This window comes from Artemia sp. Qi Xiang Cuo, chromosome 15, assembly GCF_049724085.1.
Source record: "Artemia sp. Qi Xiang Cuo chromosome 15, ASM4972408v1, whole genome shotgun sequence".
Classification (NCBI taxonomy): domain Eukaryota; kingdom Metazoa; phylum Arthropoda; class Branchiopoda; order Anostraca; family Artemiidae; genus Artemia; species Artemia sp. Qi Xiang Cuo.
The window spans coordinates 21,703,477-21,730,061 of NC_142808.1; the positions used below are offsets into that span (position 1 = coordinate 21,703,477).

Consider the following 26,585-nt stretch of genomic DNA (forward strand, 5'->3'; position numbering starts at 1 on the left):
TTCGTCTCTTTTTTTTTACTTTGCATAAAAACCAGACAGATGCAATATGCAATTGCAAATTTTGCAATATACACAGTTCTTCATATGTTGACAAAAACGAATCATTTCGAATCATTTCGTTTAAATCATTTCGAATGTAGTTTCCCAATCGCTATTTCTAACATCGTTCGTAGTAAAGAATTTTATTTTCAAGTTGAATAGAATTATAGAACGAATTCACTACTATACAGCTTCAGCCTTCAGTTGGATTTTGAAATTGACAGCAGACAGATTGTTTCTACAGCTGAATTGTAACTTTGCAGATTTTTTTTTTTTGTTTTTTTTGTTTTTAGATAAGATTTTCTTAATGTTTAATACTCAATTTTAGAACGCCTGAATTTTTAAGACTCAATTGTTCGGGAGCTACCCCAAAAATATGACTCATAAATAAAATGTAAATTTTTGCCTATAGGGGGGGGGATCGGGTCATATCATTTTTAAGTGATAAGACCTTATTTTTTTTATTGAAAGCAGGGATGCCAAAAGGATAATTATTTTTTTCATCTAAAGTGGAGACAGAAGAAAATTATATCAAATTCCCTGGGTAACCGTTGAAATATTTTTATAGACCCAGGGCCCCCCATTAAGACTTGTTCGTTGTCTTGGGTATTTTGCGATTTCTCATAGGCTACTGACCTAATTTGGCTTTTGTGTGTGCTCCTTTTTAATTAGTTTCTTTGGATCTTATTGAATGCCACGGCGAATCTATGACTCAGTTTTCCAATAATTTGAGGGATATCTGAATAATTTCGACGTTTTTGTTGTTGTCTTTGTACCCCTTTACTCATACCATCAATTTTTTTCAAGGAACACGAAGCTGTTTAACGTTATTTTGCGAGTTTGTTTGAACCATATAGAGACCTAGTTAATTATTAAGTAACTTATTTTTCTAATGAAAGCTGAGACGGTATCTTGATCAAGGTGGTATCCAGAGGGGGGGGAGGGTAGGGGGTATTACATTTAAATGATAATATCTCGAAATTTTTTATTGAAAGCAGGGATCCCAAAAGTAATTTTTTTTTTAATTTAAAGCAGAGACGGCATTTTATCAAGGTGGTATCCAGAGGGGGAGGGGTAGTGAGCTATCATATTTAATACCTCGATTTTTTTTGAAAGCAGGGGTGCCAATAAGTTAATTATTTTTTTATTTAAAGCAGAGATGGTATCCTATCAAGATAGTATCCATAGGGGGGGGGACATAGGGAGTTATTATATTTAAGTGATAGTACCTTGATTTTTTTTTATTGAAAGCAGTGATGCCAAAAAGTTGAAAAGTTGACAAAAATTAAAAAAAATTTCGTGAGTCATACTTGATACAGCACTTGCATGGTCTTAACGTCCAAAGGGAAAGGGACATATGCGTCCAACCCGTTTTTTTTCTTATTGATGAAACGGGTTTAATTTGAAAACATTCATTCATAAGTACCAGGCAGATTCACACTAAAGCGAATGGGTGTGACGAAAGCGATATCGACATCCCTACCTAACGTTGCGCTCGAGTGACAATGGCGGCCTTTGTCCAGTGCCCAAGTTACATTAAAAGGCCAGGTCATAATAAAAGCTTTCAATTTGGGAGGTTCAAGGTCTTTGACAGTCTTATGACCTCAGGGTACTAGATGTTGCAACGTTCTTACGTATCTACAGTGGTTTAAAAAAAATCGATCACCCCACAAATGATGACCAAAAATATGCACAATTATAGCAAATGTAGAATTCGTAAAATCATAACACCTTTTTCAGATCTATGGAAAAAAGCTAAAAAGGCTAAATGCCCCTAACTCCACTTGCATGCCTTTTCCAAGGGACACTCTTTGACAATTTCCATGGATACGTCCACAGCAGAAGTTTTGAGTCTCAGTAAGGATCAGAGAAAGGTCTTTGAATTATCTGACAGTATGCGAATTATTGTTGCGACTTCTTAAAATTTGGTAATTTTTGTGAGCATTTGGAAATCAAAGCTTAAACTCAATAATTGATACTAAGCGTCCTAACATTTTGCTTGGATTAAAAGTGACGAACTAGGATGAAAATCTCAACAACTTCCTGGAGCTACTTCAGTCTGCATATTATTTCATTTAATTACATTTAAAACGAGTGAGCTTTTCATTTTTAACCAGAAAATAGCTGGCATATAATTTTTCTTCATACCGAATAAACTATTAAGTGTTTTTTGCTTCATTGTAATTGAAGTGTTCTCATGTCAAGTGTTCATTATGTATTCTTCAATTTGATTTACTCCTTTTAGATGCAGTTTATAATTTGACTGATATTAGATATTTATCAATTTATAATTTGGAATGAATCCCCCCCCCCAAAAAAACGAATAATATCCGAAAAAGCAGCCAAAAGCAATAAAAAAGCAGCAGTTCAGCCTTAGCCTACATGACATATATTCTATAAAGAAGCCAAAAAACTTTAAAATGCATTTTTCTTAAATTGTAATTAAAAACCAGATTTTAATACTAGAAGTCTTTTTATGAATCCAAAAGAGCAAAACAACAATCAATAACGCAGTCGCACATTTCAAATGTTTTAAAGGTGACAAAACAGATATAGGCAAAGGGCATTATGAAAAAATTAAGCTTCTAAGTTCAAAGTTATATTCAAATTTTTACCAAGATAACTGACGAATTTTGTGATGCGGTATTTGAAGTTTTGTATGCAGTATTGCTCGATGAAAAAACTATTAATTTTGATAATTGTTTATGTTAAGAGTACATAACTAATAGATACTTCAACTACTCGTATTATGCAAGGGTACTGAAACGCCACAACCATTTCGTTTCTTCCACATTTCTACTTCTCTTGATGAATAACGAAGAAGACCAGTTTCCAGCCAGCGACTTGTGAATTTTTTAACTCATGAATAGGCTCGAATCTGTTGTTAATTTAGATTGATTTGAGAAAGACTGATGAAAACATTAATGTTTGCGGTCAACATTGATCACGCCGGCGGCGCGGCGTGCTGTTTTTGGCCCCGTCGCCACCGGTCTTCCCTCATCGGCGCGGCGCCGGGGTCTACTCTGAACTTCTGAACTGTGAAACTTAAAAGACTGCTTTAACCCGGACTGTCACTTCAGGGATCTTGTTTTAGCAAATTATAGGCCTCTGTCTTCCTAATTCCCGGCAAATCTCAGCACTATCAAGTATTGAGTCATTTTATAGCAAGCCACGACAACTGTTTCTCTGTCCCCCGCATAAAAAAGCGTAGACCGCTCTCCCTTGCAATTTTGGCATGAATTCTAATCCATATCTGTCATTTTTTAAAATGGAAAACAATGGTAAACAAGAATTTTTAAGGCAACAAGAACTTGGGAACAAATTTTATTTTTGCCCCTTGTGCCCATCTTAGTTTTATTCATGCATGGAAACAACGAATTTTAACTATTTTTATTTTGGTGGTTTCTGAATTATGAACTTTCTAAGGCAGTATCCAATTTTCATCACCATGGCCACGTTCAACCGCCGAAATAAATGAGCAAAGCTAATTAAATTTTACAATGCGTTTGGTTGATAATTATTCAAGTTTTAAAAGTATCTTATTCCCAAAGACGACTAAACCTTAAAAGAAAAGCTATACCTTCTTAAGCTATTTAGTGTCATATTTTTCGGCTTATATTTTGGTGACTTTTCACCCGCCTTTCTTCTGCAAACATAGCAAACGACAGCAAATCTATCATAGAACTGTCTCCTACCCGCTCCTGATGACCATGCTATAGTCTTCTTTCCGTTTGCTCAACAGCTTTTATGCCTCCCACCTCAGCCCAAAACTGTCCCCAAACAACCCATGTATATCCTTGTATTGGCAATACTATCTTTCTTTTAAACAAAAGTTCACTTCAATTACATAGAAAATCAATTGGAGAATCATTTGTTTTTTTACCAATTCAAAATATTGCTTCAGCAAGCAAACAGGTTGCTCCAAATATATTAGTATCGCCATTCTAAGGGTTTTATTCACGAATCAGTTTCCAATCAACTAAATTAAATGGAATCAAAAGGAAAAGGCTTGGTCAAATATATTACATTTTTCTAATAGTAAAGCTATATTGAAAGCCTTCAATGAATTTATTCAAGAAAACCGCTTTTACCGTCCCGTAAACTTGACTAACTTTGGTAATAAAATCTACTTTTTTATTAAATGATAAATAAAGACACTATTCAAAATACATGAATGTTTTCTACAAAATGCAAATGACAGTCTGGCCTTTCAGGGTTTGTGGGGTTATTAGCCCCACCTTTGTTTGGAATTTTACAGATTATTTTGCTTCGACTATGCATGACTTCAGTTCTACTCGTTTTATGCCTTATTATTGGTCTTAACTCCTCTTTGAAGGTTTTTTTTATAGCGTTTTTTCTTTAAATTGAATAATATTAGATATCGTTTGTGTAAAGAGATGGTGTTCAAGGTCTTTGCTGTAAAGGTAGCTTTAGTTCTTAGAGCAGCTTCTTCGTGTAAATGTTTAGTTTACACCTAGAAAACCACCAATTATTAGTATAATTTATTGAAATCTTGTCCTCATATAAAAAGAAAATGACAGAAAGCTACAAAAAGAAGCAAAAGAACACTATACAACTATGACAATGTAACGAAGAAGTTTAGAAATCTGTCATCGTTTATCCCCAGATCTTATCCTAGCCATCTCAACCTTTCTCTAATTATAGCCCTAGAAAGCAGGATAGGTTCAAATTTTTCGTACACCTTACTGCATACTGCAGATCAGTCAAGTACCCATAACAATCCGTAGAAAATTTCTCTGGAAAACATCTAGCATCTCCGTCTTTTTAAGCCCCCAGGCTTCGGAACCGTACTTAGCCACTGCCATTACTGTAGCTTCCTATATAATTACAGACTTGTTAATGGGTTTGATTTACAACAGGTCAGAGAACAAACTGAATAAAACTAGGGGAGGCCCGAACAAGAAGGTTAGCCACTGCTGCTATTCAAAACATAACAGCCAAAAAAAGTAGAAAAAGATTTGCTAGTAGAAAACAAAAAAAACAGCAGGTTCAAATAATAATGCTATTCAGACCAGTTTCCTTTTTCCAAATCAAGTCATAGAAAAACCAAATTCTTATTACAGGTTTATTGTCTTTATTTGGGGATCTTGGAACTAACCATGTGTAGAATCTCAAGTGTTCTGTTTTCAGAATAGTCTTCATTTTAAAATTTGGAACTCAGGATAATATTTAATAATTCTCAGAATAACTGCATTCAGTCTAAAAGGATATAAAATCTATTCCAGCTGCTGTAAAATCTATTTACAAAGTAGTATAAGAATTACACTGTAAGATAAACTTCTGGCGAAAAAAAAAATTATATGCTTAAAAATAGAACAAAAGAAACGAATTTTTTTCGAAACTCAAGGCCAAAATCTTGGAATTTGTCGGCACTTTTACGATTTTCTGTTAGGTATTTCCAGGGGGAGGGGACATTCAAACCAACCTTATGGGTAATCCACATTCTCCCACTCATGCTCTATAGCGTTTTTACGGTATATAAGCTTACGTTATGTTTTGGAAAGGCCAACACAGCAGCAACAAAATTGGACACTCGGAGAAGCAATGAATACATTTTGAAAACAAATTAATAATATTTTCCCATAAAGCCCTTCGTATTTTATCCGAGTTTGAATCTCCATTCCACATTTTTGGTTTTGAATAGTTTACTTGTAATGATTTTAGATGAAGACTATCGTAGTTTCGTTGACTTAGTCCAGGGAGAAAGGTATTCTTTTCTTAGGCCACACTGCCGTTCTATGACGAACAAATAAACTTTCAAATGAGGATAGATCTATTTATTTAGAGAGTGAAAAAACAGGTACAAAAGTCGAGATGTTTCGATCACATATACAGCGACCGTCATCAGTAGAAATACTGATGACGGTCGCTGTATATTTGATCGAAATATCTGAACTTTTTTTTGTCTAAATAAATGGATTTATCCCCATTTGAAAATTTATTTGTTCGGGAGAAAGGAATTGTTAAGTGTGAAAGGCTAATAAACATAACTTACTACTAATAATTCTACTAATAACTAACAACTACTAATAACTCTACATAACTCTACTAATCATAGAAAAATACGTAAGTAGTGCTAAAGCAACACTCGTTACACTTTCTATTTTCTTTTCCAACCCGGGGGTCAAAGATGGGGTTAAAATCAAAGCAATTTGTAGTACAAATTTTATATTCCTTAAGGTCCCAAGCCTGTAGAACCCCAAAAATCCTGTATAATTTACAAGCCACCAGTTCAAACGTTCTCAGATTCTTTCTTATTAAAGGGTCTGTCATATGCCCCCCACCCCTTCATATCTCTTTTTTGTTCTAATTGCTGTTATTCTCAGACGAATGATGGTTGATCCAGGACCAGGGGCGGATCCAGGTTTTTTTAGGGGGAGGGGGCATAAATGGGTTGATCCGATAAAAAAAAATGTGGGGGGGGGGACAAAATAGGTTGATCCGATTAACTTGCGTTAGGAGCAAGTTTAATTAACGCAAACTTAAATTAATTAAGTAAATTACACTACTCTAGACCACACTAGGGAGGGGGGCGCCCCTCGCCCCCCTGGATCCACCACTGTCCAGGACTGGCCTAAGAGACCAAGTTGGAGTCATAGAGGCCCAACATTTAGGTAATGCCATGCAGTTTGGACATGAAGCCAGCATAGGCAGTACCTATCTTACCAATAATTTTCTCAAGTTCAAGATTTAAGACAAGATAGCGTAATGTGCTCTTATTTTACATACGTCATTTTAATATGCCTCAGAATAACATCCAGCATCTTAATTTGTGACAAGGCAAATCTCAATCACTTTTAGTGGTAGGGAGATCAACTATATTTCCTATGGAATAAGGAAATTGGTTAAAATACAATAAGGGGCGCATTTAGACTACTGTTTTCCAATCAAGGGGGGGGGGGGTATAAAAAACGCATCAAAAAATTGTTTATGTGCATTTTTTTTTACCTCTTACGAATCGTACGAAAATTTTTAATTTTACTAAATTTTACTAACCTTTTAATTTTACTAAATTACTCCAGAAGGGGGCTAAATTCCACTCCAAAGATTATTTTGCCCTTTTTAGTCAAGAACTAGAGCTTTGAATGCAAGATCAAAATTAGACACATACCTAGAACCTCCCCTCCCTGCAAACGAACCTTCGGCTTATGTTTTTCGACAAATTTGCCCATTTTTCATGATCTATCCCTAATTACCTATATCTTATATCTTTGTAGATTTTCCAAGCTCAAAAAGCGAAGGAGAGAGAGAGAAAAGGGGAGAGAGTGACAAAGAGAGAGAGAAAAAAGAAAGAAAGAAAGAAAGAGAGAGAGAGAGAGAACGATACAGAGACAACGGAGGGGACAGGGGAATAACCTAGTTTGGAAGATGATCTAGAAAATACTCACATCAGAAATGACATTCTGATACTGAGATAAAAACCCTTTCAGTCCCAGCCATTCCACACTTTTGAACAGAACATCTGAAATGTACAAACATCATTCAAAAGGTTGAAATAAAGCAATAAACTATTTATTTTTATAGGATAAATTTCAGGCTTAAACTAATGAGTAAGGAATCAAACTTTGTCATCAAGAGAAAATTCGGACAGAGTTATCATCATAAAACGCACAAACAAATGAAAGGCTGGTATAGAAGCTCAGCAAAAGTGAATTACGTAGCCGCACGAGAAAATACGATTCAAGCACCTAGTATACTCCGAAAGAGATGGGGGGGGAAAAAAAAAAAAAAAATCTCAGGCCCAAATGCCATGATTTTTGCACAGTAAAAACCTTTTCCTGCAAAACTGCCGTGATCCCTGTACATCTCAGAAGAGGAATGTAAAGAGTGTTTACCAGTCCACTTTTTGAAACTGTGCTTACATTTTGCTAATTTTTAGAGGATCTGCCGAGAATTTTAAAGGCGGAAAACCTCCGGAAAAAAATTCTTCACTGTTTGGAAAAATATTAATATTCTAACTGAAGAAAACGAACTATTTTCAAATCTAACAAACAACATTTATTCACTAGACCTTAGGTCAATCTATGTCTTTGGCAGGAAGATAGTTTTCTTCTCCATGAAGATAAACTGAGCACGCATAATAAGAAGTTTAAACGTTTCAGAGGAATTATCTTAGTTTACATAATTGGTAGATGTCCCTAACCAATCGCCAACCTGAAAATCATCATGTGATACAACACAACTGGCACCGTACCTGAACCAAGTACTTCTTCTCTGTAGAATCCGAGTAGTAGTTTCCAATGGTCACAAGAGAGTATACGTTATTCACGCCTTTTGTCCGACCAGTTCTTTAGATAGTTTTTGAATATTTAACCTTAATTAATTACCGAATCTTGACTGTGCAGCTCTGTTTAATCTGACTGCACAAATTAAATGTCAAAAAATGAAAAGTATAAGTCTAGAAAATGAATATATATATATATATATATATATATATATATATATATATATATATATAATATATATATATATATATATATATATATATATATATATATATATATATATATATATATATATATATATATATATACCGAATTATCAATAGGAACTAATTAAAAATGAGACATCCAGGACTTTGCTCAGACTTCTTCTTCTTCTTCAAAAACATATTTCAGAGGACCAGGCACATCCAACAACGGCCCAGAACTAGCTCTTTACTCAGTTTGATTTAAAGGGTAAATAAATGCCTCTGATAGGATGACACAACTATATCAAAATGACTAAAATGAAGATAAAGTGTTTTGACCTTGGAGAACTAAACTACGGTCAGTCCCGTTTGATGCAATTTCGAAAGAATTGCTAGTCCCTAATCCTCCTCCAACGGATTTATAATCAAAATTTATCATGGCTAATGTTACGCAAAAATCGTTTGACGAATTCAGAAAGGTCTTGAGCGGAAAACTGGAATCTATTATCGCTATGCAGACTGAATTAAATAATAAGCTTGACGGAGTTACTTCTGAGATTTCATCATTGAGAGCTGAGGTTGCAGCCAGAGGCCTTATAAATTTGAAAAACTCTCGATGAGCACGGACACAAAAATCAGGCCCTACAAAAGCAACTACTACTTCTCGACGTAAAAGATCGTCGCCTAAACCATATTGTTCATGGCCTACCGAAAGAAGAGAAGAACCAAAGTGTTGAAGATAGTGCAATAAAGCTAGTTAAAGAAAGGTAGGGTGTAACTAGTGAATTGTCAATAAAAAGGAGCTATAGGATTGCTTCACGTGCGGGTAACATAACAAACAGGCGTGACAAGCAAAATAATCGGCAAAAGCAACCCCCCGTATTTGTTTCATTGAACTCAGAGAGTGATGTCCATGCGATAATGAACAATGTTGACAAACTAAAAGGTACTAGGGTAATAATTTCTACGGGCCTACCCCCTGCTCTTAATATGATTCGAAACTCCTTACTCTTGAAAGCAAGAGCAACGAAAGAGGCACATCTCATCATCTCATCTCGAGTGCGTCATAAGGATATAAACATGTGGCTAGAAGTTAAGAAAGTCGATTCTTCTGCTTGGAGAAAGATTGATTAGTTCATTATTATTATATATGCGGACAATTATTCATTGCGTTTGTTTACAGATAAATTGTCCGTGATCGAGGAATGAAATATGTTCATTTTCAATGGTTTATGTCATAAATGTGAAAATGACTACGAGCCAGTCTTGGTGTTATTCTTTTCTGTCTGTTTACGTTGTTATTTTGTTTTTGTTTACTCCTTGTTTTCTTTTGGTTTATTTTACTGTGTTCTTTTCCTTTGTTTTCTTGTGTTTCTTTTTTCAGTTTCATGTGTGCACAAAAAATGAGTTCAGCGTTACCTCTGTATAGATGCCATAGCTCTGCTGTGATGTTGACAACCTTTGGTCTGGTGGGTTTGGTCGTGGAGCGGATCTACCATCCACCGTAAATAATTTGATGACTTCTTTTGATGACCAGGGTGGTATCAACTCTTTGGGGGAACGTTTTGTCGATTTACAAAATAATCCTTTAGATATTGAAAGTGTAATTAATAATTCAGTTGGAAGTAGAAATCAGAAGAATAACGATCCAAGTTTGGCTTATAAAAGTAAGTATGTTTCGCAATTAAATGTTTCAGCCTCCTCTAAACGAGATGGTATTTTCATGAAAATTCTGGAAGAGGTTTTGGATTCAGTCCAAAAGCATCCCTGTGAACTAATCCTCATGGGCGATTTCAACCTCAACCTGCTGGACCAAAATTCTGCTTCAGCAAAGATTTGTATCAACTATGCTCTCTTCGAGATTACTGAGGCGCATGCGTCTCTTATTGATAATATTTTTCCGTCACTAGATGCCTTGGATAATTCGGTGCTGGTTAGTGATATTTCTGATCATTTCCCGATATAAGAGCGCTGATCAAGCACAGCGTATAGCATCACCATCTAATCTCCCATTTTTCCGTTTTGGTTATACTGAGCTGAGTCTACTAATTCCCGTCTGACTGATCAGCCATGGGATAGTTTGATTTCTGATTCGGATTTTAACCGCTCTTTTGATATATTTTATGATTTAGTGAAAGAAAGTATCCTAGATGTTTGCTATCAAGGTCCAGCGCCCCATACTTCAAAAGGGATAGCACCGCTGAATCCATGGATGACTCCAGGTCTCCATAAAAGCGGGAAAAGGAAAAATCATTTGTGGAAGCTTTAAAAGGCTTCATCATCTGTAGCTCATCATCAACGGTTCAAGGCCTACAAGAGTATATTTAATTCTTTGTGTTGGGAAGCCATGTATAAGTATTGCTGTAGGAAACTCTCTAAGTGTGAAAAGGATAACAGGAAAACATTGTATTTCACTAACTTGGTTCTTAGACCTACTCCCCCTCTGTATTCAGTTCCAACAACGCTGATAGTCGATGATAAAACCGTCCAAGGAGAAGAAGATGTTCAGCTAGAGCTTACCTCTTATTTTGCTAATATAGGAAAGACAACTGCTTCCTCTGCAAGCTCTGCAACTTCTCGTTGCGATTTCAGAGCCTATCTTGGACCCTCATGTTTAAAGTCAATGGCCTTGAACTCGGGTTCTGAGTATGAGGTAGCTCGTATTGTGAATACTCTTAAAGGATCATCGTCTTCAGGGCCAGACAGAGTTCCTATATGGGTTATCCGTGCCATTCTGCCAGCTATTCTTTCACCATTGAACAAGCTTGTTAATCTGTCTATCGAGATAGGACTTTTTCCAGAATCTCTCAAGCGAACTAAGGTTATAGTGCTGTACAAAGGTGGTTCTCGGAGTGATCCTGCTAATCACAGGCCAATTTCTCTCCTATCAGTTTTCAGCAAAATTTTTAAGAAGGCTATGCTATCCAGGCTTCTTAGTTTTCTGGATGCAAAAGTGTTTTTGCATGATTTCTAGTTTGGATTCCGAGCGAATTACTCTACAGAGCATGCTTGCACAGCTCTCTTGAATTTCAATTAATCGGCAATATATTCTGGTCATATACCGGCAGCTTTATTTTTGGATGTTCGTAAAGCTTTTGATTCCTTGACTCATCAGATTCTTCTTTAGAAACTATCGCATATTGGTATACAGGGGTTGGCGATAATGAGATGCACGAAAAAGTGATTCTAGTTACTTTAGGACATCGAAAAAGTAACAAAAAGTGACTGATCCGAAGCTATCACAGCATAGTCACATGATTATAAGGATTGAAATTATTACCATAAGATCATCACAGGCCTATGAGAGCCCGAGAAGTTAGGGACAGAAATGATGAAATCCTTATTTTTTTCCTCAAGTGATTTAATTTAATTCCACAAACGATGACTTATGTGAATGTACGTTTTCGATTACGGCAGTAGGAACTAAAACTGACTGATTGAAAAACAAGCGTCTGCCACGACTAGGTATAATAAACCACTGGATATTATATTATCACTTCCTTGACTTTTTCAAAAGGCGATCAATTAGTTTGCATTTTCTCTTCACTGCAAGTACTTCAATTGATTCAGCATCATCTAACCTTTCCCTTTCTTTGGAGCAAGCTTTTAATGCTGCTTCCAGCATACTTTGAGCAAGGCCAATGTACAGGAAGTCCTTCACTTTCACAGCTTTCTTCAACGGTTCCCCTGCTTCCCTCAGATGGGTATCATCTATTTCCTACTGCTTAACCATCTCTTTTTTTCGTACAATGTCTGACTTTATGGCCGCTATTTTCTGCTTCTTCCGCGCCATCTCCTGGATTTCTTGTGCAGCCTCTTCCTTCTCAGCTTCAAGCTTCTCTCTCTGATTCTTACTGTCTTCATTCAATAAGGAATAGTTCATAGCTGGCTCTAGCTGATCTACCCAGACAAAGCAGCTTCTTTGTGATCAGCACACACACTAGTCTGTTCTCATAGTCGAGGAGCTCATCCGCAGCAAAAGCCTTAGCATTCAGTGTCTGCTCTTCTGTACACACTTGAAGGCTAGTCATCAGCAGAGCTGACCGACAAAATCCTCTCTCTACGTCTGCACTTCCATGACAGAGCGACAGAGCTGCCTAGACGATCCAACCTAAGGTCTGATATTTGGTTTCACCAAATGGCGTCTTCAGTTCAAGGAACTTTTGCCTATAACTGTCGATTCGAGTACTCTCCGTGGGTGGCGGCACAGGATCTGACTGTAATAACAACTATTCTCCCTGGACTTGCTCGATATCCGTCTCAAATGGAAGTTCTCTCGCGATGTGGAAGATATCACTGCAACTCGTTCTTTGGCAATGGACTGGGAGGGCTTAGGCAGGCAAGGCTTCAGAAAAACTCGTTGTTCACAGGGCGTTTTGTCAGCAGGTACTGTACAGCAGCTTTGATATGCTTTCTAATTCTCAGAAAAAAAATTTCCTGTCTTTCAGAATAACGAATCCAATCTAAGAATCCAGAATCTAAGAATCAAGGGCAGCAATCATTACACAAGGGTTGTTGTAGGTAAACATCTGCAATACGGACTAACCCTTCAAAACCACCGAGGATCCAGAGATTGACATCAACAGCCGACACAATCTGCCCCAAAAGAACTGTGTATAACCGTCTCAGCTCAAAGTGTACCACATAAATTAACGGCTCATGTTCTTGAAATACACCAGTAAAGGCGATGAAAATTGCTGCAGAGCTTACAATAAACTCAATTTCGGCTTTCATTGTTTGCTGTTTTAGCCATTTTACAATTTTCAAATATTTTGCATTTGACATCAGGTACTCCAGACAAGTTTTCTTTGGCACGAATTCTAGCATTCCTGGGCAATAATATTCAATCAATGCAGGCCACTGTACCATCAAGTGGCTTGCTGCTTCCCCTATGGTTAGCCATATCGTGGGGACGTGCTTCATAAACTTACGCTAAGGAACTTCAGCTTTCCGTTGGCAGTGGTTGAAACCGTCAGACCGAGCTGGCCATCCTGTGAAAAAATGGTAAATAACGATAATCATATCAAAGTACTCCTCCCCGAGTTCTTGCAGCCCTTTCAGGAATGCATTATTCAATGCATGAATGTTGCAGGTTCTCATATTCAATAGACCTTTTGAATACCTTTTTTTCTTTTCTGAGTCTATGATGGGCCACACTTTCTTATTGACACTGGGCCATCACTTGCAAGCATCAGCAATCTCTCAAATGAAAGTTCTGCATCTTCAATACTCTGCAGGATTTTCTGGATCTTCACTGGTTGCATGTCCCATATAATATGTCCGAAACTGCCAACTAGCCACTTGTTTCCGCTCTTTTGACCAGTATCGAACTCTTATTTGGAGCTCCTCTACCCCACCACTGTTCGTTGTTTCATCATATTCCAGCACAAAGTCAGAATTCTGGATGTCTTCAACTAGAATTTCTCAAAAGTACGGATAAATAGCCTCTGTCAACAAGCATGTCATTTTTTTAGTACTTAACGACAAGCCTTCTGGTACAGCATCAGGGAACATTGTTCGGAACACCTCGGCAATATGATCACACGAAGCTGCAGCAAAAGAACTAGCAATACTCTTTAAAACCCAAACTATCTCCGCCCTTGACGCTGCATCTCGCTCGTGGAGCATTTTCAGATTCTTTTATGGTACGCTATCATCACTCTGTGAGTTTGGGTGGTTTCCGGTTGGAGCTGATGCAGCGAGTCTCAACTGACGCTGGTTTAACATGACAGAAGCATTCTTTTTGTGATCTTGTGCAGCTGCATGTTGAAGAAGGGACTGGAACCCTTTCTGGCACCTGAGTGTCTTTTTGCAAACTTTGCAATAGAACGAGCTGTCACTCCCTTTTGTGCACCACTCTTTCACTTTATGCCCAGCACCGTCTTCCCTACTGAGCCAGCTCTCCAAAAATTTTGTCTTGCCCAATATCTTACAGCGACCTGCTGTAAGAATGGGTTTTAGGACGGACTTCGAAAACATATAAAGCTAATACAAATACAAACTGACAAAACCAATGGAAACACGAATTTTATCTTACATTTTGACGTCCTCAGACCTGTGGGCATGCATGCCTTTTGCAGGAAAGGGTTTAAAATCAAAGAAACTGGCTAACACTAAAAACATACAGAAGGAATATTGGCCTAACTGTCCATTTGCTAAGCAGCCAGGCAAGAAAGGATGCTAAGTAAACCAAGGGCCTAAAAAGAACCATAGGCAGTTATGGTATGGTAGAACTAATTCAATCTATCATCTTATCTGCAAAAGCCTATATCTTAACACACACACACACTAACCAAGTTTATTACAGCCATATACATTGTGCATCTTGAAATACAGTCCAAACTATCAAAAAAAGACTTACCTTTTTTATGAATTATGTCACAGTCGACAGTACTACTACTACTACTAACAACTCACGGCAGCACCAAGCCGCCTGAGGCCAACACAGCTACGCACGCTCCTCTCCATCCCAATCTATTCAAAGCCTCCCTTTTTACATCCTCTCTCGAAGCTGCCATTTCCTTTAAATCCTTCTTTATGACGTCCTCCCACGCCAGACGGAGACGACCTGCTTTCCGTTTAGCCCTAGATGGTTGGCCAAAAAGAATAATCTTCGGCAATCTGTCATCTTTCATCCGCACAACGTGCCCTACCCACGTCTACCTTTCTTTTATTATAGCCCTAGAGAGCGGTATTGAACCACATTTTTCGTATAGCCTATTGTTTGAAATACGGTCAGTCAGCCGGGTACCCAGAACAATCCTTAAGCAATTTCTCTGGAAAACATCTAGCAAATCTTCATCCGCTTTTCGGAGCGTCCATGCTTCAGAGTCATATTTAACCGTTTGTTTAACCAAAAAAATTAGGTCCGAAACGTCGAAAAAAGTGACTTTAGTGACAAAATGACAGAAATAGTGACAAAAAGTGACGGATCCCAAAAAAAGTGACAGAAGTGACAAAAAGTGACTGCGGCCGATCCCTGGGTATAAGATCAAATGCTTTCTCTTGTTTTGAATCATATCTTTCCGGTAGGCTTATTTCAATTGATCCGCTTTTTTGGAGCCCTTCTGAAGTAGATTATGGCACCCCTTAGGGATCTGTTCTTGGCCCAGTTTTATTTCTGATTTATGTTAATGATCTGATTTCGGCAGTTAAAAACACCGGGCCGCTGGCATGCTGCAAGCTGTGTCATCCTGATGTTTGTTCGTGCTCTAATACTGCTTCTAATGAAGATTTTCTCGTTGCTTTTGCTGATGACACCACTATTGGAACCCTTGGGAGGACGGAATGTGATAACAAGTCTAACCTTGCGGCAATATTCGAGTTTTTTTTTTTTTGGTTTTATGCTAATCATTTGGCCTTGAATGTTGGTAAGTCACATTTTCTTGTTTTTTCCTGAATTGGTATAGCTTCTCCTCAGCTTACACAACTTCAGGTGTCACAAGTCTCCTTGTGTAGACCAGAGAACAGGGTGGTCCGGTTTCTCGGTATCCTGCTTGATGAGAACCTTTCATTTAAAAACCATATAGCCATGATTAGTGTTAAGGTCTCACGGAGTTTGGGTATCATTCGAAAACTTGGACACACATTTCCTGGATCTATTCGGAAGCTTCTTTTCTTCTGCCTTGTCCAGTCATGTTTCCTATTGCTCAATTGTATGAATGTCTACTTTTCCTTCTACACTGCGGTCACTTCCTGTCGTGCATAATAAAGCACACCGTCTGGTTATGGACGTCAACCATTCCTCACCAACACCGCTCTTAAATCTACAGTCTATTTACATTCTTTCTTGTGCTTCAATTGTCTTTCATCAGCAGCATGGCAATCTTCCGAAATCTCTTCAAAAAACTCCTGTGTTTATTTCTGATTCAGCTCCATATTGCCTTCGTTCTTCATTTAATATCCGCATTCCTCTTACCCCTACTATGCGATCAGATTTCAATCCACTCATTGCTTGTCAACAGGTATGGAATTCCCTACCTTCTTCAGTACAGAGATGCCACTTTGTTTGGGACTTTTAAAAGGATTCTTAAGGACCATTTAGTTAAGAATCAAACAGAATAGCATTTCGTTTTTATTTATTTATTTTATTTAGAAAAAAAAAATGTTTTCCTTTTCTTCTGAGGACTTCATGTCCCCTGAGTGTTTATTTCATGGTTTATGGTTGTCTTCTCTGCGCTTTGACTCCCAGGCCTCAGGTATGTTCTCTTTTTAATCTTGAATGTTATTTGGCTATTGTTCTCTTTTTTCGGTTGCTGCGAATATTGTGTTTTTATATCCCCCTTGTATCCCTGGCCATGGAGCCTTTCGAGGGGAATAAGGTTATTATATTTCCATTTTGTATTTATTGGTGAATAAACTCTCTGAACTCTTTGGACTTTAGATTTACACAAGATACTCAAACAAACATATTATATTTCTTAATAGATTTTTAATAAAGTAAATTTGTTTTTCCTGATTCAACCCACTCACTACCTCCATTTAAAAAAAATGTTTGCCTAACTCATAAACTGATTTAAAAATTCATATGTGAGATTATGTTACACACTAATGTCCTGAGAATCACTAAGGAAGTGCAGTCTGTGGATCACGTGTCGCCATAACATAAACAATTAGATAATTTTATTAATTATTAATTAAAAAGACAATTAGATTAGAAAATAAGTAACGATTTACCAAATGAAAAACTGTGATGTCACGTTGTTTTTAGCGCCCATACGAACCAAGTTAGACAATTCTGAAAGTATATTTTGCAGATGATTTCCCTCTGCAGGCTTGGAGCAAACTGCAGGAGTTTGAATTCCATACACCAACATCGTTTCACAGTTTCACAGCACAGAACCCTGCTGTCTTCTTCGTCGGTTGTAAAAGATAACCCCCCCCCGGGTTTGAAAAATAAACTGTCAACACAATATGCACCATCTAAACTCAGTTTTCTACACAGCTCACGAACTCCAAATGTCTCCAACACTTTTCGAGCGTCTGGGGTACGAGAGTTTCAGCAGAATTGCTTGACTCCATTCAGCTGACTAGTTTATTCTACTTCGGATGGCACTGCTTTTGCAGATTCTGTGTTCTTTTATTTACCATAAAAGTTGTCAATGGTAACTACTAATCCTTTCGGTAGGGTTAAAGGGCCTTAGGTAGGTCTTTTCAGCAATTCCTTTTAAAGCACAAAAATACAATCAAATGTTACACAACTCACCAGGAAAACAAGTTTCACAAATATACGTTTTAACTGTAGATAATTCATAGTCAGTTGCAGAAATTAAGGATAATCATCAGTTAGACAGAAAAAAAGTAAGATAACGCGCCAGGGACTGTCAATAATTGTTGAAACTATAATGTGTACTGCAACAGATGTCAAGACAGAATGACAGAAGTTTGACAAAACATCTTCTCTCTATAGATACAACTGCCACATAATGTTTATTCAATGTTACAGTTTGATCTGATTGCTACTTGTGAAGAGCTTTCTCACAAATTCATAGTTAAATAAGTAGACATCGGCCCTTACCTTTTTGATTTTTGCTGATGAAATAGTGAGTACTTCCCATATGGAGCAGCAATCTGTTTGCGTAAAATTGAAAAATAATTTAAGTTGAGGGAGTTCAGGGTGCAAAAATAGGTTGGAAAATTAATGTTAAGAAGTCAACAAGACTAGGAGTAAATGAATATTAAGAGTTGATGTTGGATAGCGAGAAGACCAGTCAAGTGGATAGCTTCACTGAATAGTTTGAAAGAATAGGAAGACAAATCTGCAAGCCAAGACTAGAATAATGGAAGTTACGATATGACAGAGGTAAAGTGTGGTTCTCAAACATGGCTGTTCTGGAAGACCCAGGAAAGTTTTTTAATATTTTTCAAAGGAAATGTCACCGGATTGTTTCAGGTACCCGTTTAACTAACCGTATGTCAAACAACAAGTTGTGCGAAAAACGTAGCTCAATCCCACTTTCTAGGGTTATAAATAGAGAAAGTTTGAGATGAATAAGACACGATTTACAGATGAGTGGTGATATATTGCTGAAGATTGATCTTTCTGGCCATACATTTGGGACCAAACGAAAAGCAGGTTGTCCCCGAATAGGGTGGAAAGAGGTTATAAGGGATGATTTGAAAGGAAATATAACTTCTTGGGACGGGTAAAGATTGAGGCTTTGCATAGACTAGGGTGGAGAACGAGCGTGCGCAGCTGGATGAGCCTCAAGCGGCTTGGTTCTGTAAGGAGTTGTTGGTAGTAGTATTACTGACTTAACTAGACAAAACCTTGCCTCGTCAATCCTGACGTTCCTTGAAAGGCTTGGGCTTCATTTGAAGAAGATGGTTGGCCAAGGGTAAGATGGAGCAGCAACAATGAGTGGCTATCTCATATGTGTTCAAGCTGAAGGATTAATTCCAGCTTTAGAGAATCCTATTACGCCTTGGCTGGAAACTTTAAGGGGGATTTTGGTTTTATTCCGTGTACTTATTTAACAAGACAAGTTCTTGATTCTTGAAAACTTACGTTTTGAAAACTTGAGAGCATTAGGCTTATTCTGAACGCAATGGCTAATGTAGGGTATGATTTAGCAGCAACAATAAGTGGCGCCCACCAGGCTGTAATATGTGAACAGATGGGCCCTTTACATCCATCCATTATGAATTAATTCAACATACTCTCAACACTACTATTCCTTCTGTTGGGTCAATTCCAGCTTTCGAGTATTTTTCCAGTCTTCATTGCAAGTATTCTCCTAATACAGCAGTTTGCCATTGACCGCGGTGGCGGTTCACTACTCAGCAAGATTCCGCAAACAAGATCAGTCAAGCACTCTGATTAAAGTTAGCTCTGGAAATGAGCCTTTTTTAGATACATCGACCGATTCTGTTTTTTTTATAAATATGAGTAAAAAAACTTGTCTAAGTCCATATCACTACGAAATTACTCAAATTCCCTTTTTAAATATTATTTAGCAATCTATCGCCAAATAATTTTCATAATTTTTAAATTAATTCATTTTTGGGAAATACACTTATAACCAGTTAGATGCTGAAATCTCCAAAGATACAAAACAAAAATCTAAACAATTTGACTTCTAAACGATTGAGTTGATAGTTAACATACCTTCAGCAATATGATTATTTTTCATAAATACAACACTGAGGACATGAACTAGCAATAAGTCCCTTGCTGCTTGTTCCTTCGTTGTTTGTACCTTTAAGAGTCGTTTCATTTCCGAAAAGTCGTCAGGGGCTTCCGTCTTTATTAGGAAGGAATCAGGAACAGCTTTTCTAACATTTTCATCTTCGTTGAAATCTTCGCTATAGACAATAAACCCAAAAACCTAAATAAAAAATATACTTAAATTATTACACGGATAAAAAAAAACGGAACAGACGGTTTAGTGTTGGCAAGGCCAATGACAATGTACTAAGTTTTTTAGAGATATCGTCCATAAATTCAATGTTTTTTTTTCTTTTCTTTTTTTTTCATTCAATGTTTTTTTTACTTTTTTTTCTTAACTTACTGTTATTCAAAATCTTCCACTGATCAACCCGATTGTAAATCAAAATCTGGATCACACATTTGCTGCTCCACTGATAATCAAGATCAGGAAAAAGAACATTCATACTGGAGGTCCCAGAGACTTCTTGCTGCCCGGTTCTAAGTCGGCTTAAGCACTTCAGTGTAGACTTGAGAAGATAGGTGATCCCCGTCCTGCACTGGTATTCGGGATCATTGCTTTTCCTGAGGCCAAAATAATTTCAATGATTTAAAGAACATGAAAATTGGAACTTAGAATGTTACAACGTTAAAAATGACTATCGTATCGACATTTTGACGGACAAATTCAGACGATATGAACTGGACTTATTAGGAGTTTCAGAAACTGATATCCCAGGGGTAAGAAGCATGAAATTAGGTGATATAGAATTTGTTTACTCAAGTAGGAAGGATGGGGTACATAGACAGAGAGTGGAGCTCATGATGAGTAAGGAAGCTGCTAACTCTTGTTTAGGCTGGGAAGGTATTAATAATAGAATACTAATTACTCGTTTTATGACTAAAAAGTTAAGGGTATTAGCTATAGTAGTATATGCCCCTGTAGAACTGACTGACGGAGATACTAGTGACTCAGATGAATTTTATTTACAGTTACAGGAGCAAATAGACAGGGTCCCAGGCAAAATATGATGTTTTTACTATGAGATTTTAACGTCCAGACCGGTAGAAATAGGGATAGATGGTATCCTAGCCTAGGTAAATTTAGTGTAGGAAAAGAAAACAGTAATGGATACAGACTTTTGCAATTTTGTAGGTATATCAATCTAGTTATAACCAATACGGCGTTTGATCATAAAATGGCTCGTAAGTTAACATGATATTCACGTGATGGTATGACAGCGAATCTTATTGATTATGTTATAGTAAACCGAATACTGGCAGGGTCAATACATGATACTAGGGTATATAGGAGTGCTGTTATTGATGTTAAAAGTAAAGATATCCATCTAGTAGTGTTTAGAGTTAATTTAAAGCTGAAATTTCGGAAGGGTAGCTACCTCCCGGGAAGTTATGATGTTGGTAGACTCCAGGATGAGAATTTGAGAGGAACTTTCCAGGAATAGTTGAATACTAAACTTGAGAGTTTTAAATTTGACAATGTGGAATATGGTTGGAATAATTTTCGAAATATAATTTGTGAAGTTGCTAAAGGTGTCTTGGGGAAGAAAGCTAGGACTGCATCTAAGAATATTAGTGAAAAAGCTTTGTTTAATAGAAAGGAGAAGGAACTTGTACAAATTATCTGAGTGATAGATCATTTGAAAAGAAAAGGAATGTAAAGAAAGTGGAGAAAGCACTCAAATATGAACTAATGAGGTGTGAAGTGGAAGCCATGGGTAAAATTGCCGAGGATCTGGAATATGCAACTAGACGGCATAATAGTAAAACATTGTACTGGCACGTTAATAAATTGAGAGGGAGTAGTCAATCTGGACTTGTCCAAGTTAAAGCTATGAACGAGTCTACAGTTAGTGATAAGGAAAGAGTTAAAGAGAGATTGGCAGAACATTTTGAGAATTTGCTAAACCGAGATAGAGTTGCAGGAAAAGATATAGAGGAAAATGAAAATGTTTGTGATACCTTGGATGTGAAGGAATTTGTGATGATGAATTAGCAACAGTAATAAAAGGATTAAAAAATGAATAAGGCACCAGGTGCTGATGGTGTGGTAAATGTGTTTCTTAAATATGGTGGCTCTGATGTTAGAAATAAGTTACTGAAGATTATGAATATGATTTTGAAAAAGGGGAAATACCTAACGATTTTAGGAAAACCTTAATCAAGCCACTTTATAAGAAAGGTGAAAAGAGTGATTGTGGTAACTATCTAGGCATCAGTCTGGTCTCTGTAGGTAGCAAAGTACTTAGTAATATAATACTTTTTAGACAGAGAGATACTGAAGATAAAGTTTTGAGAGAAGAACAGTGCAGTTTTAGAAAAGTTAGAGGATATTCCGACCAAATTTTCACTCTTAGAATAATAATTGAGAAGTGCCTGAGTTGTCAAACACCTTTGGTCATCAGTTTCATAGATTATGAGCAAGCGTTCGATTCTGTTGATAGAAGAGCTTTAACAAAGGTTTTATCCTTGTATGGTATACCAGATAAATCTGAGGCAACGCTATAGCGTTGCCTACAGTAAAGGCCATACAGCTCCAATGTTTTATTATTTGTTTATTTTTACTTTTTCCCCAGAGGCACTTCATATGGAAGCGGTCGTCGTATAAACGTCAAATCAAAATTTCGAGATAGCCATTTTGCTCTACGTAGTTGATTTCCAGATAGTAATTATGTTTTTGAGGAGAACACTCCCCCCACAGCCCTCCGGGCACGGGTTGCAAGTTATGCCCTGGGGGCACATAAGGTTTTTATAAGAGAGAGAGAGAGATTTATTCTAAACAAACAAACAATTTAACATCAGTTTAGCGGCCACCCCAAGAAGTGAAAACTTGTCCACGGGGGTGGCAAAAATACACTAGCATAACAAAACAATAAAAAAACAAAAGAAAAACAACCTATCTATATCACAGTCCCCAAACAGCACCACAAACCTTACACCTTAACATTGTCATTAAATTTACTATCATAACCATAATCATCATCCCTAGGAGCCATAAATAACTACTAATATCTTAAAAAAAAACAAACAACAACAACACTAAAAAGAAAGCTTTGTCGTAGAAACTTCAAAAAGGACTCATTCGATTAGAAATTCAAAGGCATAGTGCCCTTTTTAATCAGTCGAAAATGATTGGAGCACAACTAACCCCCCTCTCACGCCCACCTTTTCCCCAAACACATCCAATCAAAATTTTGAGATAGCCATTTTGTTCAACGTATTTGAAAATTCGGGAAATTATGTTTCTTAGGATGACAACCCCTCCCCCCCCCCTACAGCCCTCAGGGCAAATGTTGTTAGTAATGCCCTGGGGGCATATAAGGTTTTTATAGAAAGCGTTGTCGTAGAAAGTTCAAAAAGGGCTCATTCGATTGGAAATTCAAAGGGCTAGTGCCCTTTTTAATAGTCAAAAATAATTGGAGGACAACTAACACCCCTTCCGCGCCTACCATTTCCCCAAACACATACAATCAAAATTTTGAGATAGTTATTTTTTTCCACGTAGATAAAAGTTCTGGAAATTATATCTTTGAGCCGGACACTCCCCCCAAAGTCTTCAGGGCAAGGGTTATACGTTATGCCCTGAGGGCATACATGGTTCTTATGGAAGGAATGCTCATTTAAAGTTCAAAAGCGTCACTTGATTTTAAGTTTAAAGTTATAGTTCGCTCTTTAAGAGTAAAAAGATATCGGAGGGTAATCGGCCCCCCATGCCCATTTTTCCTGAATGCATCCGATAAAAATTTTGAGATAGCTATTTTATCAAAAATAGTTCAAAGATCATATAACGAAAACTCCGGTGTCGACACAACCCCCCAGGACGCGGGGGCAAGCGTTGTAAGCTATGCCCTGAGGGCATATATGGTTCTTCCGGAAGGGATGCTCGTATAAAGTTCAAAAACGGCTCATTGGATTGGAAATTGAAAGTTCTAGTTCACTTTTAAGAGTCTAAAGAGATTGTAGGGCACCTAGACCCCCCCCCCCTTCCACGCCCTTTTTTCCTCAAACCCATCCGATAAGAACTTGAGATGGCCGTTTTTAAAAAATAGTTCAAAAACCATGTAATGAAAACTCCGGGGTGGAAACAGCCCCCCAGGGCCCAAGGGTAGGTGTTGTAAGTTATGCCCTAGGGGAATATATGGCTCTTATGGAAGGGATCCTCGTAAAAACTTCAGGGAGGGCTCATTTGATTAGAAATTAACATTTCTAGTTCAGTTTTTGAGTCAAAAGAGATTGGAGGGCAACTAGCCCACCCCACGCCTTTTTTTCACCAAATGCATCCGATAAAAAGTTTGAGATAGCCATTAATTAAAAAATTGTTCAAAAGTCAGATAACAAAACTCAGGTGTCGACACACCCCCCGAGGGCCCGGGAGAAGGCGTTATAAGTTATGCCCTGGGGCATATATGGTTATAATGAAAGAAATGCTCGTATAAACTTCAGAAAGGGCTCATTTGATTGGAAATTGAAAGTTCGTGCTCACTTTTTAATAGTCAAAAGAGATCCAAGGGCAAATAACCTCCCCCCCCACCTTCTTTTTCCAAACCAATCTGATGAAAATTTTGAGATAGACATTTTGTTATAAAAAGTTCAAAGGTCAGACAAGAAAAATCTCGATGTCAATACACCCCCCAGGGCCCGGGGGAAGGGGTTCTTAGTTATGCCCTAAAGGCATGTATGGTTCTTATGAAAGGGATGTTCGTATAAACTTCATAGAGGGTTCATTTGATTGGAAATTGAAAGTTCTAGTTCACTTTTTAAGAGTCAAGAGATTTAAGGGCAACTAGCCCCCCCCCGCACCCTTTTTTCCCAAAGACACCCACTACAAATTTTGAGATAACCAGTTTTTTGAAAATTTTTCGAAAATTAGAAAACATTAACTCCATTGTCAACACAACCCCCCAGGACCCGGAGAGTAGGCATTTTCACTGTTGTTTAGGAAGCGTATACAGCTCTCATGAAAGGGATACTGGTATAAGGTTCAGAGAGGGCTCATTTCAATGGAAATTAAAAATTCTAGTTCACTTTTTAAGAGTCAAAAGACCTCCGAGGACAACTAGCCCCCCCGCCGCACCCCCTTTTTTTCCCAAACCCATCCGATACAAATTTTCAGATAGCCATTTTTTAAATGGTTCAAAGGTCAGATAACAGAAACTCCGGTGTCGACACAACCCCCCAGCCCGGGGGGCAGGCATTGTAAGCTATGTCCTGGGGCCGTATATGGTTTGTATGAAAGGGATGATCGTATAAACTTCAGAGAGGGCTCCTTTGAATGGAAATTAAAAGCTGTAGTTCATTTTCTCAGAGTAAAAAAAAGATCGGAGGTAAATTAGCCCTTCCCACCCTCCACGCCTTTTGGTTTATCGGATGGATACCCCCGTCAGATAAAAATTTGAGATGACCATTTAGTTAAAAATAGTTCAAACATAAGACATTAAAACTCCGGGGTCAACACAACCCCCCAGGGCCCAGGGAAAGGCATTGTAAGTTATACTCTGGGAGTATATATGGTTCTTATAGAAGGGATGCTCCTATAAACTTCAGAGAGGACTCATTTGATTGAAAATAGAAAGTTCTAGTTCACTTTTAAAGAGTCAAAAGAGACAGGAGGGCAATTAGCCCCCCCCCCACGCCCTTATTTCCCCAAACCCATTATTATCTATTGTATGTTTGTTTGCGTTGATTGTTTATTTAATTTCTGTTCGTTTTAAGTTTTATTTACACTTCAATAGCAAAGTATTTTTTTTTCGTTTTAAGCTTGATTTTCATATTCAATCTAAGCATTACTCGCTCTAAGATCTATTTATTCATTTATATTATTACTTGTTGTATGTTTTTTTCTATGATTGTTTATTTTATTTCTGTTCATTTTGGGTTTCATTTATGCTTTTATAGTAATTTCTGGTCGTTTTGAGTTTGAATTTTAACAGGTATTTGCACCTACTGAGCTTAAGTTTGAAATGACGTTTACTTTTCTTTGAAAAACTTATTTTTCGGAAAGTTTTTTTAATTAATGCATTAAAGTGATTAGTTTTATGTACGAGAGTAATACAGCTGCGGTTTAGGATGGATATGAGGTTAGCAGCTGGTTTTGTATTAAACCAAGAGTTAAGCAGGGTTGTGTTCTATCCCCCTTTATATGGACTATTTTGACGGACTTTGTCGTAAGAAGCACAGGAAGGGCAATGGGAGACCACGGAATCAAATGGGGAGGAGTAAGTCTCCTGGACTTAGATTATGCTGATGATTTAAGCATCCTAGATGACGGTGTGAGCAAAATGAATGAACTTTTAGAGGACTTGCGAGCTCAGGGTGCTATAATAGGTTGGAAAATTAATGTTAAGAAGAATAAGTCACTAGGGCTAGGAATAAGTGAAGATGAAAAGGTGACGTTGGGTAACGAAAAGGTTGATCAGGTCGGCAGCTTCACTTACCTTGGTAGTATTATTAGTAAAGACGGTGGGAGCAGTGAAGATGTTAAAAGTAGAATAGCCAAGGCTTAGGGTGTTTTTTTACAGTTAAAAAAAGTTTGGAAGAAGATGAAGATAAGTATGCAAACCAAGAGTAGAATATTAGAAGCCACAGTGGTCAAATATGACTCTGAAGTATGGGCGCTACGAAAAGCGGATGAAGGTTTGCTAGATATTTTCCACATAAATTGCTTACGGATTGTTCTGGGTGCCTGGCTGACTGACCGTATTTCAAACAGTAGGCTGTACGAAAAATGTGGTTCAATACCACTTTCTAGGGCGACAATGAAAGAAAGGTTGAGGTGGCTAGGGCACGTTCTGCAGATGAAGGATGACAGATTGCCGAAGATTGTCCTTTTCAGCCAACCGTCTAGGACTAAGCGGGAAGCAGGTCGTCTTCGTCTGGGGTGGGAGGATATCATAAAGAGAGATTTAAAGGAAATGGGAATTTTCTGAGAGGGTGTAAAGAGAGAGGCTT

General features: G+C 37.6%; 1 protein-coding gene across 1 annotated transcript in view; it reads right to left on the minus strand.

The window, feature by feature from the left end:
- MAGE (necdin, MAGE family member) overlaps window positions 1–26,585 on the minus strand; it is a 41,100-nt gene that overhangs the window by 5,623 nt on the left and 8,892 nt on the right. The window contains exons 3-4 of the mRNA XM_089101740.1: window positions 19,578–19,797; window positions 7,449–7,522 (exon numbers count right to left, since the gene is read on the minus strand). Of these exons, the coding sequence (XP_088957866.1) occupies window positions 7,449–7,522; window positions 19,578–19,797 (294 nt within the window). The remainder of the gene's footprint in view (window positions 1–7,448; window positions 7,523–19,577; window positions 19,798–26,585) is intronic.